The 18,097-nt window shown below is 38.5% G+C and overlaps 1 protein-coding gene across 13 annotated transcripts in view; it reads right to left on the bottom strand.

Moving 5' to 3' along the window:
• SLC9A9 (solute carrier family 9 member A9) overlaps positions 1-18,097 on the bottom strand; it is a 660,636-nt gene that overhangs the window by 207,461 nt on the left and 435,078 nt on the right. For all 13 annotated transcript variants that reach the window (XR_010943485.1, XR_010943486.1, XR_010943487.1 and 10 more), the window contains 2 exons: positions 6,326-6,439; positions 4,630-4,741 (listed from right to left, as the gene is read on the bottom strand). Coding sequence is in view for 10 of the 13 variants with exons in the window: in XM_067737585.1 (XP_067593686.1) it covers positions 4,630-4,741; positions 6,326-6,439 (226 nt within the window). In the remaining 3 variants the exon portion in view is untranslated. The remainder of the gene's footprint in view (positions 1-4,629; positions 4,742-6,325; positions 6,440-18,097) is intronic.

Genomic DNA, 18,097 nt, shown 5'->3' with positions numbered 1-18,097 from the left:
GCCCAGTAGGCTAAAGTCCCCAGCCACAGTGGTTTCAGGAAGGCTGCCGGGGCTCAACTGGGCTTGGTTTTTCCTCTCCTTCAAGCAATTGCTGGCTCTTATTTAGTTTTAAATTAAATCAAAATTGCAGCACATGGATTTGAATTAAAACAAGAGGCCCGATCTTTGTAATATGCACCACATCAATAGGAAAGCTAATTTGTGCAAAGCACATCTCCTCCTTTAATTTAAACCACAGAGCTCCGCTTCTCCGGTTTCAAGGGAGCTGAGAACTGGGCAGAGCAGCTCACCCCAGGCACTAACTAGGGCTGTGCTGAGAGGGACAGGAACAGTTTCAGGGGAGCTTAGCGGTCCTCTTAAGCCCTTTGTTCCGGGTGTCACATGATACAGCAGAGCAGTTGTGAACTCCTGGCCTTGAATTTAAAGAAGGCCTGAAAATGTCTCAGGGTAGACTTCCCCAACTGACTCTTAACTGCAACCTAGCTACCAAAAACAGAAATTGCATTATTAAAAGCTTCTCAGGGCAAATGAGGCAGAGAGACCACACTGCTCCTGACCTTGAGACCTCATTTTAAGGTTCCAAGGCTGCATGTGTGTGGATTACTAGACTACACAAAACCAATCGGGTAGGGTCTGTGCTAGGTGAGAAATTCAATCTGGGTCCTGACAGTTGCTTCGCTCAGTTTAACTGGCTCTAGAGGCCAAAGGTGGAGACGGTGGGGGGGCGGGGGGGGGAGGGCACAGGGTGGTGGAAGTGGCAGTAAGGTCATCAATGAACAATGTGTGCTTTGCTCAAAAACACTGCTGTACCCCAGCCATCTACACAGCTCCACGCCTTGCTCCAATGCTCACTGCCGGTAGTGTGTGCTCCCCAACAGCAGGTAAGTAATAAGCAGCTGGATCCCTCTGCAAACTGTCTCCTCCAGGTGCATCCAGATTTGGAAACAGGTCTGATTCAGGTTTTATGGGGCCTGAAACTTACACATTTTTGAATCCTCTTTAAGAAAAATGATACAAAAACACCTTTCACAAATTTTATATACCATTAGGACACACTGCTAGCGCCCATCCCAGGGTCTTGGAAGGGGGACACGGGGAGCTTAAAACTGAAGCTTCTTTAACTTTACAAGTAAATCCACTTATGCTTGAAATACATCACCAGTTCTCTACCTGCCCAGTGCAAAAAGGCATGCACAAGGTGAGGGTAAAGGTGATGGAAAAGGCTTTGTCAAATAGTAGGTGTAATTGACTAAGACAGAAGTTCTGGTTCTTATTTGATTGGTCTTTGAAACATCTGTGGTGCAGCGGCTTAGGGAACCAAGCTTGGCCCAAAGCCAAGTTCTCTCTCTTAGGCTGCAAGCCACCTTAAGGGCAGGGTTCTCATCGCTGTCTTTGTTCACCCAAATACCTACCAAAGAGAGCCTGTCAGGGAGTGTCTGCTGAATGAGTAGCTGGGTGACTGATTGAGGGATTGTGTAAATAAATTCACGCTCCCATTTTAGATCGAGGGTCATTGTTGTTTATCTTCTCCAGAGGACTCTGAAAAATGTTTTAAGTTATGTAAAGAAAGGCTCCATCTAAATTTATTAGTGAAGCATGGACAAGTGGTTTCCACCAGAGAGCTTCCAAACTTATCCTTCTTACTGGATGACCAAAACCACTCTAGACATAATTAAGAACATTAAGCTACATTATAATGCAAATATTCTTTAAGGGGTTTGGCTGTTTCTTCTGGTTTCAGCAGCTATTGTGCCCACACACTCAGAAAAGGCTAGACAGTGTGTTATTTGATCTGCTTTTTCACTTCCTCCTCAGGCTTACATTACCTTACGTTGACCTTTTAAATTCTGTACTTCCTGGCAAATATATTTAAAACTTTAGGTCCTGAGTGAGGTATGGCATATCAGAATTCATGCAGAAAATCAAAGCCCAGTCTGGACCATTCTCTTTTGAAGAAAAAATACTATACTACGCCGCACATGGTAAACTCCATTGGTCCTTCCTACACTCTGAAGGGGGTCAGTGGGTGCAGTGTAGAACCTGAGCCTATGGCTGGGAGGGCTGTCACCCACGTGTGTGGTTTACTGTGAACAGGATCGGGGTCAGGTTTGCATGAGAGGCATGTTAAGACATGCTGGAGTTGGCCTGGGCTAGGAAGGGCACGGTTTTGATTTAACTTTTGTTCTCATGACCTTGAGGGTAAATCTGAAGTTGTGTCAAGACAGATGAGAAGGCTCTAAATTCAAAGTCAAGAGGCCTGGGTTCAAGTCTCAATTTCATCTCTTATGAGTTGTCAGATCGTGAGCAAGATACTCAAAAACTCTCCATGTCTTTCTCTCTCTCTTTCTTTTTTTTAATCTGCAGGAAGAGACCAAGAGCGCCTATCTTATCTTACCCTGGCTATGAGTCTCAAAACATTACCCACAAAAGGTCTTAGAAAGGTATAAAGTGACTTTGGAGTTGAGCATCTATGATTCCATTACCTAACCCTATAACATTACAATCTCCTCATTTTTAAGAAGACAGCTTTTTGGTGGAAAATCCAATGTTCTTAATGCTAGGAACTAGCAGATGGATATTCCCTTGAATTAAACTATTAATGTCAATCCCATTAAAGTGATGGGGTTATTATTTTTCTTCTAGAGGATGAAGATGATCTAGAACAGGGCCAGATAGTAAATATTTTAGGTTTTGTGGGCCATACAATTTCTGTGGCAACATTCGCCTCTTCTCTTATAGCACAAAAGGCAGCCACAGACAATATGTCAACAGAGGGGTATAGCTGTGTTCCAACTTTAGTTACAAAATTCCTGTGGGCTAGATTTGGTTCAAAGGCCATAGTTTGCTGACTCTCTGATTTAGGATATCATAAAGGTATCACCGAATTCTGGGCTTCCGCACATCCCCTGGTCATACACACCATACTGCTGGCCTCGGTTTTTAATGCAGCTCCAATCCAACAGCTAAGCAAACACAGAAGGTGCCAAATCCAGAAAGCCACGAGGTTATTTGGGCAGACGCTTCACATCCCAACATGGCTATCTAAACCTTGCACTTCTCTCACAATCTTCTTTGGGAAAAAAAGCATTGTTTAAAATATAATCTCCAAGTTTTAAAAATAAACCACCATTCTCCAGAGTAAAGCTACTGATACTTTGATGGGAACGAAGGAAAAGTGCTTCCCACCTCCTAGAAATGCTTTGCAAAAGTGCAACCCAGTGCCGACTTCTTATTTATGTGATCCAATTTGCCTTTTGCTTTCCCACAATGGAGTCAATCATTACCAAATTTCATCACTGCTCTAAGTCAAAGATCACCTATCGGTACGAATTATCCTCTGTATGACTCCCTCTCTCACCCCGCCGGCATGTCTGGAAATGTAGAGAAGCACTGTCAGAGGCCTACAGAAGGGCATTTTTAAACTCTGGGTCTCCATTTGCCAGTACTTGATTAAATGACTCATTCTCAGCCTGAGAGCTCCCACCCTTTACTGTGTGGAACAGGCTGGGAGGGACCTGAAGGTGAAACAAGCCTTTTATTCCTACTACTACTTCTAGAAATGTGGATTTGGGACACTTAGTTGGGTTTGAGGTGAAGTCTCACAGACCTGGGTTTAAGGATGAGTTCATCCTTGGCCAAGTTACTTGACCTCTTTGAGATCCTGAACCTCAGTTTTTCCATATACAAAATGGGTTAATATCTGCTTTATAGGATTGATATATAGTGAGTGGCAAACAGCAGATATTCAATAAATGATAGTTTTCCTCACTCTTTCCATATCTCCCTGAATACCCCAAATTTTGTTTGCTCTATTCTGAAGCAGTTTTGTTTTACTCTCATGCATCTTCCAATGAACTACCTCTGAGTGTAATATAAGTGCATAAATACATAGAAGGCATGTAAGGGGAAAGGTCTCCAAACAAGAAAAGGCTGATGGTAGGAAAATTAATTAAACAGAGAGAAACAGAATCCCCAGGGTAGTTCAGGGTCAGTAAATTCATTTTGTTTATTTTCTTTGGGAAAAAAAGAGCCTTCAGGTATGGTTTGAGAGCAGAGATCCTGTCGATCTCATCCACCTGTGCCTAGAACGGCTCTTGGCATTTGGTGAGAGTGCAATTAATACTTGTTTTCTCAACTAATAACTGATCACACTTAGATATGATTTGCTTTTGTATTAACCATAAGAAGTTGCTGGAGCTTGGCATTAGGGAAGGAGCAGGGGTTCTAAAGAGAAGGAGCTTTAACACTGAACAAAAATGGTACCATTTACACACTATTTACCTGCAAGTATGCAATTTATGAAATTATTAAATTATGCAAATTCTCCCAAGTGAAAATTGATCTGAAATAAGTCAGGGGAAAGTCCAATGCCTATTCCAGGCCAGTTTCCGGCAGATACTGAACCTTGAGGCCATTCCAACAAGATTCCCTTTAATTTCATTTCCCTTCTGGGAAAAAAAAAAAATCCCATTGTTGTTCAGAACTTATGGATATCCACATGGCAGTATGTTCAATGGGATAAAGAGAAGTTATGCTTCCCCAGAAGGTCTCTAAGTATCCTCATGGTTTTCCAAGTACTGGGAAATTACGAGAGAAGACGTGCACTAACACACAATGTAGTTCACATACCTGAAAACATCATCATGTGCTGAAAGTTCCAGGGGATCTTGTGTTTCCGGCCCAGATTCAGGAGGAAGGAGAGGGGATATATGTTGCATGCTCTGGCTACAAAAATTGCTAGCTGTGGATAAGCACAGGGAAACATTGAGGAAAATGTTGCTGCAATAAGGGTGAGAGTTCTTGAGCTTTAAATATTATGTCCTTAAGCTTCTCTATATTAGGACCCAGAAAACAGGAATAAACATGTCAATACATGTATGTCCAACTTGCTTCCAAAATTCATTTTTCAATGTCAGTTCCTGTCCAGAAACAGTAGAGAACTCTGTCTTCTTTGAACATATACTCGGTTTAAAATTGTTAACCCAATACCATTTCAATCACTGTAAATTTTCTCATCATATTTATGCTGCTGATAACTGACTCTACACTCAGTTCTGCTGCAAAATGTGAGGCAGAGACCATTCTGAGGCTGTGGCATCATCCTCTCAAGTAGCACTTTAGAAAGGATAAATGTGCTTCAGCTCACGATTATCATCTTACTTTCCATCAGTTTATACTCCTTAAACCTAGCAAGTTTCACTTATTTTTTTTCTTTTAGTGGATTTAATTTTGAGAGGAACTGCCTGTCTAAATGTATAACACAACTTCTGCTTTAAGAGATGTTTCACTAAACTCCAAGCTTTCTAGGTTAAAAATCTGTGAAAATATTTGTGGTAGTCATCTCTCCTCTTTTGACATCTTGGGCTCCTTCCCTGATAGTCTGTCTATTCTAGTTTGTCCTCAAATGGGATGGAGTTATTTGGGAAGAGGGAGCTTCCTTCTAGGATCCAGGTTTCGGATGGAATTTGAAAATTCACTTGACTGCTCAATGAAAAGAGAACAAGAGGTAGGTGCAGGTGCTTAGTTGGACCTTGGCTTCCAGAGAGGAGTCGGCTCTCTTGGCTGTTACAATCGTCTGCCTGTGATCCTAGGGGGCATCTGCCCATTTTCCAGGTGGGAACAAGGACAACAGCTGCTGACTGTCCTTGGGGACATGCGCAGTGGCTCAGTATCCTTTCTGATAGACATCCCTTCCTACTGGGAATGCTTATACCCCAGACCTAGAGCTAGAAAAGCCCTCTGCATTAAAACTGAAGTCTAGATTTCACCTGTCCTTTTACTTACAGGAAAGGGGCTAGCTTATTAAAATAAACGTACATGTGCACAGAGCTTAAGACATTAAAAGCACATCTATCATGTTAATTTCACTTGATCTTTACTATCTTTTTTTCAAAGTCCTCACTGGAAAAAAAGATTTTACCATCTTGCACTGAAAGTATTTCTGAAGTTCTAAATCTTGGCTGTCTTCTGATACATTCTAATGCAGATTAAATATAAAAAATGGATTGACATACTCTTTATATAAATGATTCATAATTTGAGTTAAACATATTTTGAATCTTCAAAAAATGTCATTTTCTTTTAGTTTTTCCCCCTTACTTCCCTCAGTATTTTCCAAACTTTTTATCCTGAGCCATAACATTTAATAAAGGCCCCAATTTCTTAGGATAATTTCCACCCCTAATTAGAATTACTTGTCTGCCTTGAATTTGAGCTTTGCAGTAAACCTGAGGAAATTACTTTAACAATTTAACAGAATAATCACTAAAGGTAAGTAGTTTGTTCTCTTTTCTCATCACCCATTGTTCTGTATTTCAAAGGATACAAAGGCTCCAAGTATGAAAAGAGCATTAAAGATATGATTCTGGAACGTGAACAGCGCCAGGCCCATGTAACAGAAGATGACGTTCTCAGCCAAGAAGTTCATAAATTCAAACAACTGAAAACAAAACAGAAAACAAAACCCATGAATTACGACTCAGCTTTGAGTCCATTTAATTTCTTGTGACTTTATTTGGTGACTGAAGGGTCCTCCTGTAACTGGCAAGGCCATCCTTTGGCCTTTTGCTCAGCCTCTGGCGGGGTGCAGGGGCCCTGCCTATCCTGCCAGGTCAGCTGACTCTACCCTGGCTCTCTACCCAGTGACAGATGCTGCAGCCGTGTCAACATCCCACCCTCCTTTCCAACGGCAAGGCTGCCAGAGGTACCCCAGGGTGAGATTAACTGGCATGATCCTCCATGAAACAATTCCTACTAGGACGAAAGAACAGTCCCTGTTACAGAAATTGAAACTACACGATTTGCTTAACGTGTACCATAGTGAACGATGCAAGAATTGTTTAGTAGATACACGTGAGTTCCCAGACCCTGAAGAACTAAATAAAAAAAAGAAAAAAAAAGCTTTAGCTAAATTACCTTCCTCAGGCAGGCAGGAAGGGCAAACCTGGAAAACTTAGAAACCTGTAGTGAGGACGAATGTCGATTATATTTCAAATTAGAATAATCAGTATATTTCAAACTTCAGACAATGCGACTCATTAAACTGACTGACGTAGGTATATCCATTAAATGTCTACAATCTCTAGCTGGTAAAAAGGAAATGATTAATCCCAGGGATCAGTTAATTCAGCAAGAACACAATCAAGACATCACATTCAGTCAGAGGGATAGAGTAATAACATGTTATGCTGAGGGATGGCCCCAAGAGTTATTCTTAGACCATTAACTAAACATTGAAGTTGAACAAGAAAAACATTCTCCAACTTCCAGATTAGAAGTGAAAGGGAAATGTGTCCAAGGGCTACAGCAAAGGCAGATTTAGAAGAGATTTTAGTTTATGATCCAGACTATTCATTTGGAAGTTCTGAAACTTCTTTCCCAGACCTACATAAATCACCATGTTAGGTAGACGTCTCCAGAGACATTTCTCTTGATTTTTTAAGGACTCATTATTTTTTCATGTAATTTATTTACAGCCCCACAAATAATGCCCAATACCTGTTCACCGACAGCTGACAGAAAGAAAAGCAGAATCTTGTCAGACGCATTATTTAAAACCAGTAATAGAAAGGATGGATTAAAAAAAAATCACAGCTCTTTTGGTACAGGATGGTCTTTCTGCAGGGGTTAGCGATCGTCAATTACCCTGAGTACTCACTTTACATTCTAGGCCAGCCCATCAAAACAAACACCGTCACTCAAATAACCACAGACAGCTTGAAAATATAGGGGGAAATGTAGGAGATGGGGGACACTTTTCTATCTCATTATGTCTTTACTTTTTCAAAAAGTGAGATTTGGCTGCTGTCTTAATCTGCCATAACATGTCAGGCTGCTATAATAAAATACTATAGACTGGGTGCCTTGAACAACAGAAATTTATTTCTCATAGTTCTGGGTGTGGGAAGTCCAAGATCCAGGTGCTGGCTGATTTAGTTCTGGTGAGGGTCCTCTTCCTGGTTTGCAAACAGCAGCCTACTTGCTGTATCCTTACATGGCAGAAAGAAAGAGAGATCTTCTCTCTTGTGTGTCTTTTTCTGAAGGCACTAATTCCACTCATGAGCACTTCACCCTCATGACCTAATTACCTCCCAAAGGCCCCACCTCCAAATGCCATCACACTGGGGATTAGGACTTCAACAAATGAATTTGAAGGGGGTTAAGGGGAGACATTCAGTCCAGAGCAGCTATCCAGTTTTTGACATTAATAATCACGTATCAAGGTTAAATTCATAGGGCTTCTCCTTCTCCGGTCCCCATCCCAAGTGTCTTTTACTCTAGAGGGGACATTTTGCTGATTAGGATCCATTCAGCCTCTTGTTAGTGGTCATACCCCAATTTGCCTCTGGGGTCCACCTCTTTCCCCACGCTCAGCCCAGCGTGTTTGGTTCAGAAATGTGTGTGATGAATTCAGCAGTTATTAGCTGGAGTTAGGACTTCTGATTGTGAGACATTAAAAAAAAAAAGTAAGTTAAGGAAACAAAGGATATGTCTGTACACGTATGAATCCATCGTGTATTAACATATACATATACACATAACTTGCACTCCACTTTACAGACGTTTGACATTCCTATTAAATTTTGTTTTTTACCATGAACATGTTACTTTCATAGCTTAAAAAACTGAATTAAATTATAACAAAAATTTTAAAGTGGAATAAAATACTTCCCAAATGTTTTCCTTCTTTAGCCTTGCTTAAGCTCCAACTCTTTATCTTTTTACTTTCAGGAAGTTATCAAGCATTCTTATTTAATATTTTTCTTATTTTCTTTAAAAGTTGTTCTTGAGTGCAGGAAAATACAACCACCAAAAAAAGCACTTATCTTTTTGTGGAACATCTTTTCCAGTGATCTCTTTATTCACAGATCTATAGATTATATAGACGACATGCATAATGTTACATAAATCTGACTGTATTTTTATATAATTTACTTTAATTAACTCAGTAATATTTCACAAGCCTCTTTCCATGGCAATAAATCTCAATCTACTGAACAATTTTTAATGGCAGCACAATATCCCTTTGTATCTTCATACCCAATTTTATTTCACTGTATCTATTATTACCCATTATTAGACATTTGGTTGTTTCAGATTTTCCCCTTATAAACAGTGCTGCACTGAGCATCTTTATACAAATCTCTCTCCCTAGCTGAGTGATTACTCCTTAGGTGAAATTCCTAGATCTGGGCTACTTCTGTCAAAGGATATATATTAATTTTTCTTTTTCAACATACTACCAGCCTGCCCTTCAGAAAGATTATACCAATTTACATCTCTAATAATGGTGTAGAGGCCGCCCTTTCCTCACACTCTTGCCAAAATTAATTTTTATCAATTTTAAAAAAAACCTTGACAATCTAATAGACTCACTTATTTTAAATTGTAGATGGTTGTTAGCATTTTAAAAAAGATTCCCTTCATAGCAAGGCAGCAGCACTGATTAGCACTCCTTTGTCTACTTATATCATGTAACAACATTCCTCTGAATGAATAGGCTTCATAATAACTTCCTTCTCAGGGCACTTAATGAAAATGTGTGGGCAAATTCAACTTTGTGTTTCACATGCAAAAATCTCCTGAAGACGTGTTTCAGAAAGAGAATGTACCTTAAGGCCAAGCTGACAGAAGCAACCAATTTGACCATTAAACCTTCATTGCCTGAGTCTGGCCCAGAGTAGTCAATTACTGAGGGAATAGATTTACTGGTCAATTTCGGAAAAAAGAAAAAAGAACAAACTCCACCCCCAAACCAATAATAATAATAAATGTCTAACTAGTTAATTCAGTATTTAATATGAATAACCTCGAATCTACTTCCTTCCCACTCAGGGTCAATGAAAAATAACTTGAGTCAACATTTTATTTATCCAGTACAGTAAGCAACATTTGTTTTATTTCCCTTAATTCACAGTTTGGGAGCCTGTGGAGGGGACCCAGGTTAAAAGTAATATTTGCTTAGCAGAGCTTTTCTTTAGGACAAAAAAGCACGTTTAATAGGGCAAGCAAGACTAGGGAAATATTTAAACTGCATAAGAGGACAATCTGTGTTTAAAAACTCAGAAAGTTCATGGTAACAACTTACATGTTAAACAACATAATCTGGTCAGCAAACCGTGTTCTCTAAAGACTTATTTGATACTATGTTTTTCAGTTGGTGTTACTCACTGTACTTACTAGAAAGTAAGAAAAAGTCATATCTGTTTTATAAAATATGTTTATTACTAATTCTGATTGACTTTTTCTCCTATTAGTAAAAGAATGAAACAACCATATTACTGTGGTTCATGTACAGAAATATTACAGCAGTTCACTATACCCTGCTTTACTAATACTAATTAAATTCACATGAACTCCTCAGTATGGCTTTTATTTGACTTACAGTTTGTTTCAACATATTGACTTTCATTTACTTGGCCAAGTAATGCACTGAAATTCATTTTAATTGGGATGTTAAAGAACCTACAAAACTATAATAAAAGTGAAAGGAAAGAAAGAACTAACTATATTCTTTTATTTTCCCCATAATTTTGTCCTGGGATTGATTTTTTGTTTGTTTGTTAATAAAATTTACCCTTATTCCTAACTGGGAGCCTTCTTTAGAGAATATCTCAGATTTCATTTTTTTACACATTATTGGGTATATCTATAACTATTCTGAACAAACTGGAGTACAAGTAAACAATTTTTATTCCTATATTGGGGGATTTGCAAACAAACATTACAATATATTCTATTAAAATTATAAACTTTTGCTCCTGGGATTCTAACATTTGCTTAGTCCCAAGTCCTGAGGAAATCTGTTCAAGGTGAACCCAATAATTCCTGTGGGCTCTACAGGTAGCATAGGACTTGAATTGTGCTGAAGACCTGTGACCTTTACCACCAGGACATAAGGGATCTGAAAGCTTTGTTGCCAGTCAAGGTCATGGTTCCCAGAGTGAAGCCTCTCCTTACAAAGCCGAAGATCTATAGTTACAAATAAGTACAAGTGCAATCCTTTGAGATCCTCTTCTAGATTTAGGACACTGTCATAATATCAGTATTACTACTTCTAAAATAGTAATAATGCTAATGGGACTCATTTTTTTAGGACTTAACTTGTGCTAGGGAACGAGTTAAAGGCTTTTGCTTACTTTAAACATTTTTAGCAATTCATGTCATTATGAAAAGAAAACTCATAAATTGATAATATTATTTCTATTTTACAGTTGGGGAAATTGCACTCAACCATGGTAATGCATTTGCCCACGTAAAGCTCAATAAAGGGAAGAACTGAGTTGTCCTGAGTTTTGTCCAAGGCACATGCCACTTCTGCCAGACTAGGCTGCCTCTCCATTAGACAAGATTCAGGTTCAGGGACAGCGAGAAGTTTGTAATAATAGTATTGGTGAATATTTGTAACACATTACAGTCTGCAAAGTATAGTTTCATACATATATACATCCTGTTTGATCATCAGAGCAACTCTTCCCTAGATATCTTCTAGGGAAGATATCTGTGACTCTGACCACATTGTTTTTCAAGTAAAGAAACCCGAAAGGTAAATTTCCTCGTACCCAACTAGTGGATGCAGGGGGTGACTTGAGGTAGGGGATACTTATCCCCCCGCAATGTCTATTACCATCTGCTCACCCAAGCTGATTCTTCCAACACTTTCCCTCCTCTCAAAGTACAAAAAGTAAAAACAAAGGTCTTGCCATGCATTTGTAACTTCAAGACAAATCTCCTTCCCATTCACCCCTTTCCCCTTAGAGAAATTCTGGACTTTTCACTGTGCCTTATATAATGATTGTATATGGTTTTATATGTATATTACGATACATATATATATCTTGATATCTCTATGTATCTAGGTATCTATGTATCTATCTATGGCCTAAAATAAGACAAACTTCATGCAATGTCTCTGCCCCATTTGCAGGAGGTGGACTGCAAATCCAAGATCAGATTCTTCAAGGTTAGGACTATACAGGCCCTGAAGTAAAGGAGGTTCAGAGAGCTCCTTTACTGAGCTAACCAAGCTGGTGCAAATGATTTTCAATACTTGATTTGGGTATTTTGAGCATGTCGGCTATCTCCCGCGTGGTATAACATCAATTGCTCTCAAGTAATGTCTCGATTTTGTCGCGATCAACTTCAACTGGTCTACCCAACCATGGGGCATCATCGAGCGAGAAATCTCCAGTGCGAAACTTTGCAAACCACTTTGGACACGTTCAATCAGTCACAGCACCTTCTCCATACACTGCACAAATCTTTTTTTGCATCTCAGTTGCGTTTTTACCTTTCTTGAAATAAGAAAGCATAATATGCTGAAAGTGTTGCTATTTTTCTTCCACCTTCAATATTAAAATGGCTACACAAAAATTCACCAATTTTGATGTCTTTTTAAAATGCATGCTGTCACATACAATCTAACAAAACTGACATGATATGACAGCTGTCACATACAATCTAACAAAATTGTTTCGAATGAAGTTAAAGACAGCTAAGTGCTACTAGAGCCATCTTACAGGAAAAAAAACAAATGAAACTTTTGGCCCACTCAATATTTCTTTGTTTGAGAATTCTTGGGTTCCTTATGCACTCCTGGCTGCTACCCAGCTCTCTCCTGTCCCCTGCATCTTTCATTGTTTTCTTTTAAACTTAATTAGACTTTTTAAAAACATGAGAATTTCAAAAGCACAGCCTATAAAAACACAACAGAACACATTTTATGAAGATGAATAGGCATCATTAAGTAAGTAAAGCTAATATAGGAAATAAATGTAGTTACAGCTACAAGGAACTGAGCTTCATTAAACTGAATACATACTATAGCCAGATTTTCTTGAAATCCTTAAGCTTATAACTTAAGGGGAAGGTTATTTTCTATGAATTTGCTAAATTACTTTAGCCAGTAAACACTGATAATAGTGTTCTTATTTCTGGAGGTTTTCCAGTTTTGATTCTTCCTTTTTGGGGGGCTGTTAAGGTAAAAGTGTAGAGTTTTGTAAGGTTGCATTTAAGTTAATACACTATTACGTTAAGAATAACTTCTCAAGTCTGCAACTTCAAAGTTCTTATTATCATGATATTGATCAGGAATATTGGTTCACCAAATGAGACTGGCCTTAGATCTATTTTGATGAATTTAAACACACACACACACACACATGCACATACACAGGCACACCAGAATATAGGAACACAAATTTCAAAGGTAGAGTCACCTTGTGATGTATGTAGTCCAGACATCTAGCCAATGCTTGATTGCTCCAACACTCTTGTTAACGGTCTCTCCAGCTTATAACTGAACACAGCCAAAGGCAGAAACCTCACCACTTACCAAGGAAGCAAATGGCATTTTTAGACATCTGTAACTGTAAGAAAATCTTTCCTTATGTTGAGCTGAAATTTCATTCTCTATCACTTTCAACTACTTCTCCTACTTCTACTTCTTTAGCTCATAAAAAAAATAAGTCAAGTAGGGTATCATTTTATTCCATACTGCTTTGCTCTAACAGCAGAAAGGGGATTTCCATCAGAAGAGTTGCAGTTTAGGCAATTTTACAGTGTAGGCAGCAAATGCCATTTTTCATCCTACAGTCTTGTTAGTCTTGAAAGTAAACATTTTGCTAGGAGTTTGTGGTTGGCATGTGGAGCCTCTAGTCTAGAATACCTGCAAAGGCTTGGGGGGCTAGAGTAACCAGAATTATGTTCAAATAAGTGTTCTCCAGAAGGATCTTCTCAGCAAATCTAATAGTACTGGCCTTTAGGGAAAAAAAAAAAAAAAAGGAGACGGCATAACATAATTTCTCCGTGGTTTGGCCAACAAATAAATTAGCTAGTTGAAACAATATATTTTCTTTGAAGAAATTAAAACCATGCTTTAAAAAAATCTCTTAATGAAAAAACCAAGAGAAACATCGATATTGTTAAGCATTGGTATAAAAAAATTCACACTTCACACATTATCAAAAATTTTAAAGGTCAATATCCCATTTCTTCTACTTTTTCATTTAGCTATTCTTAATCTGTTTTCTTATTCATCTTGTGTGTCTTTTTATCTTTATAATTAGCCTATGCTGAATTCTTTCTTGAGCGGGAGTGTGAAGAATGTACACAAAAAGGAAGATTTCTAATGATGTCATTTCTTTAGGTCTCTGAGTTGAATACCAATACCCCAGCCCTTGCCACTGATCTGAGTGACAACCACCCACAACATGGCTGAGGATATATTGCTCCATCCACCATGAGAATATTGTGCTCTTTCTACATGAAGATTTGGCACTGGCAACATACAGTATATTGAGCCCCAAACACTGTGAGCTGTGTTCAACTTCTTCCTGCCATCCCATTTTCTTGATGAAAGTGTTACAAATGCCTAGGATTAAGGACATTACTCAGTGTTGTTTTATGATCAGCTATTTCACAATGTAATGCATAGAATATCAGGACAAATGCAAAACACTAGAACCAAACCAGTATTCACTGAGAAAGGCTTTGCCTCAGTATTTCAGATTGAGAAGTTGAAGCATGTGTTTGGAATAACACTTAGTTGTAAAGCTAGCTTGAAAATTTCCAGAGATTCTTTGCTTCATGTTATGTTACACCTAATAAACACTGGCATTTATGTTAGTGCATCTATCATGTTTGAATTCCTTTGATAAACTTTCTGAATTAGATAATTTTGAATAATTTACTGTAATGGTACGACAGTAACCAGAACTTCTCAGAAAAAACTATTTTACCACCCTTACCCCATCTCCTATTTTTGAGGGAAAGTAATTTGAAGACTAATCCAACTGATTTGCTATCTAACCTGACCAAACTCTTTGTTCAACTTTTCCTTTTGCTTTGAGGTCATCTCTTGTACAATACATGGAGGTAGGTTTTTCACAATTTAGAATGTAAAGAGGTATATATTTTTTCTTATGTATTTCAATCTGATTTTAAGTCTGATACAAGTATGTAATACAACTTTATATTATACGTAAATAGTAATATTCAAACTCTTAATTTTTTGTTTTCCAGATGGTTAAAGAGTTCATTGATTTGACTGACAAAGAAAATATCACAACGAAGGGTTAAAAAGCATTTTAATTAGGAAGAAGATTTTGAATTCAATTTCTGAACTATGGTGGATTAGATTATGGAAAGGCATTCAATAGAAGGTTTGAAGCTTAGAGTAGAACATTGTGCTAAACATGATAAGAAATTGGAACATGCGAAAGAGTCTTTATAAATCAGAGAAATCAATGAAAATGAGACAAAAATATATGACAATTGAATAACGCCATGTAATTAGAAAACAGCTGCAAATGATTTTTATGAAGGCACGAATATCACTAAATCAATAGCTGATGAAAATTAAGTTTGCTTGCCTTGTTTCTTTGTAATGGAGAGTTAAAATGTAGTGAATGTAGATTGTCAGTGCTTGTACTGAACTCCAGAAAACTCTTATTTTACACCGATTAACTTTGTTGAACTTCTTTTTCAGCAAGATTTATAAAGCCCCCCTCCCTGAAGCCTCTTTGTATTGAAGCTACTGCACACCCTTGACAATATAAGTAAAATGTCAAAAACTATGAATGATTACAGTACGTGCATGTATTTCTCTTTGTTTCCAAGGAAGGCAATTATATTTTCACGTAAAAACCAGGCATGCCTAAATCGATTCTGTATGAGAGTTTTAGCTTTGACTTACTTTGGTGGTTTGGAGCTAATTTTATTTTTGTTCCAAACTCTTTGGGTATTTCAGAGTTACCACACAAAGATCCCTCAGAAAGTTCTCTTGGGCTACATGTGTATTTTCGATGATGTTCAGAATGAGTTTGTATGCAAAACAAATCATATTCAAATACCGAGGGAAAGACTCAGCTGTAAATATGCACTAGAAGATCTTAATCAGTCTCTACTCTCTAGTTTAACCCTCCATTCCTTCTTACCACATAAATTTTTAGGCTTAATGAGAGTCAGTTCCACTTGTTCCAAAGTCTGTTTATCTTTGCTTTAAATTGGTATTTGTAATTGCTAATTTAACTACGTAGATTAAGTGTGACTATGAAAGAAAGAGTTGATGTTTTTCAAAACTAAGTTAAATATGTAGAAAAAACTTGGTAAAATTTAGTTGCATAGAAAATGATACTAAATTAGTGGTGAGCGGGACAACTATAAAACGTTTAAATACAGAAAAATTCTTAACGTATATGCTTTGCTGATGTCTTTAATTCTTGGCTCTGAACTAAAGACACAGAAATAGAAACTGGAAGTTCTGGTAGATATATTTTGGGTGTGCTTTGTGCAAGAAAGGCATCCTAGAACCCTAAGATTCAAAGAAAAGGCATTGAATCTTTATCAAAAGATTGGCAAATTAATATGCATTTATGTAAGTGATGATTAAATGTTGGAGGTATTTGTGTCATTTTAAAATGATTCCTTGCTTTAACTGACTTTTCCATTAATTGACTGATGCTAATTTTGTTTTAGATAAAAGTGGTGCCTGTTTTTCTCTCTTTTAACACTTTTCTGTATTTAATATTTCCATTTGATTATTTTTTCCAACCTCTTGTACCTGTTCCAAATGACTAATATTCTTCTTTATCTCTTTAAGGATACTAATTATACGTATTTTAAATTGTTGGCTTGCCGTTTCCAATAGTTTTGCTTCTTGTGGTCTATGTCCAGACTTTGGTCTCTGTTTTAAGTGGTTGTGCTTTTCTGGGCATTTTGTTATTTTGGCCTGTGAGCCCATATCTTCCTGGGGTCAATCCTGTCTGCCAATGTTATGAGGAAATGTTACGAGGGACACACACTAGAGTTCCTTCAGTGATTTTTAGGAGATGCGCAGGGATGAGCTCCAGGGTGGAGGAAGCCCTCAGCACCATCAAACTTTTGATCACCCCCCAAAACTGAATTGGTTTCACTCCTCTGGCAATTCGTCTGTCAGGGATTCACCCTTAAACCCTTAGAACATAGCAACACTGGGAAGAGGCAGAGTCTCTCTAGGTCATTTTCCATCATCCTGAGGGTTTGGAGGCACAGGAGATGGAGGACAGAGGATGCTCAAAGGCAGGGCAACTGGTCATCCTGCACTTTTATCAACTTCTTCACTGCCCAGATGCTACTTCCAGGGCTACCATGATGGATGCTCTAGGCTATTGCAATGAGGCGGGCGAAGATCATCCCAAAACAATAAGGGCAAGAGGCAGATGCAGAAGTTAAAATCTCTAACTGATTCTCTCTTCCGACTTCTGCTTTCGCTGCTGTGCAGGTGTGGCCATCCTTCATACCACTTTGACCACCTCTGGCCTCTCCAGGTGTTCTTATAGTTTTTATTACTTGCTTGGTTCCATGTTTTCTCTCAATCATGTAGTTTCTCCAGGTTTCATTTGGGAAGAAGGAGCCAGCAGCTGAAGCTAGTTTGCTATTTTGTCATCACTGAGTTTTGTATTATTTTTAAAGTTAAAGTTGCTGATTGAGAATGATAAATGGTATTGAAGTGTTCTCCTCCATAGGGGTTTCTGAGTTTAATTTGAGTCAAACTACTGAAAAGCCTGCTCAAGGCAAAACTGGCGATATGAGGTTGTCTATGGCCTATGCCCTCGGCCTCTTTGCGTGTGGAAATTCCTCCCTTTCCATGGGTGAGGAAATCATATATTTCAGACTTTTGAGGACCGACCTATTTTCAGACACTTTGTTCTTTTGTCCCCATCTAAGTACTATTGTGCTTTTCTATCCTCTATTCTATTTTTGGTTTGGAAAACAAAGTTACTGTACCCCAAGAGATTTCACTCCTTGTACCCCTTATACTTCAGATGCCAAATATCCTAGAATTTTGACTTCTGGAATATCAAACCAAAAATTCAGAAAAATAGATAAGTCACAAACAAGCAATTTCTTAAAGAAGATATACAGAGCTTCCCTGGTGGTGCAGTGGTTGAGAGTCCGCCTGCCGGTGCAGGGGGCGCGGGTTCGAGCCCTGGTCCGGGAGGATCCCACATGCCGCGGAGTAGCTAGGCCCGTGCGCCACAACTGCTGAGCCTGCTCTCTAGAGCCCGTGAGCCACAGCTCCTGAGCCCATGCGCCTAGAGCCTGTGCTCCGCAACGG

This window comes from Pseudorca crassidens, chromosome 5 (assembly GCF_039906515.1).
Source record: "Pseudorca crassidens isolate mPseCra1 chromosome 5, mPseCra1.hap1, whole genome shotgun sequence".
Taxonomy (NCBI): Eukaryota; Metazoa; Chordata; class Mammalia; order Artiodactyla; family Delphinidae; genus Pseudorca; species Pseudorca crassidens.
The sequence above is the reverse complement of the archived record's forward strand: the minus strand, read 5'-3'. Positions and strand labels throughout refer to the sequence as shown.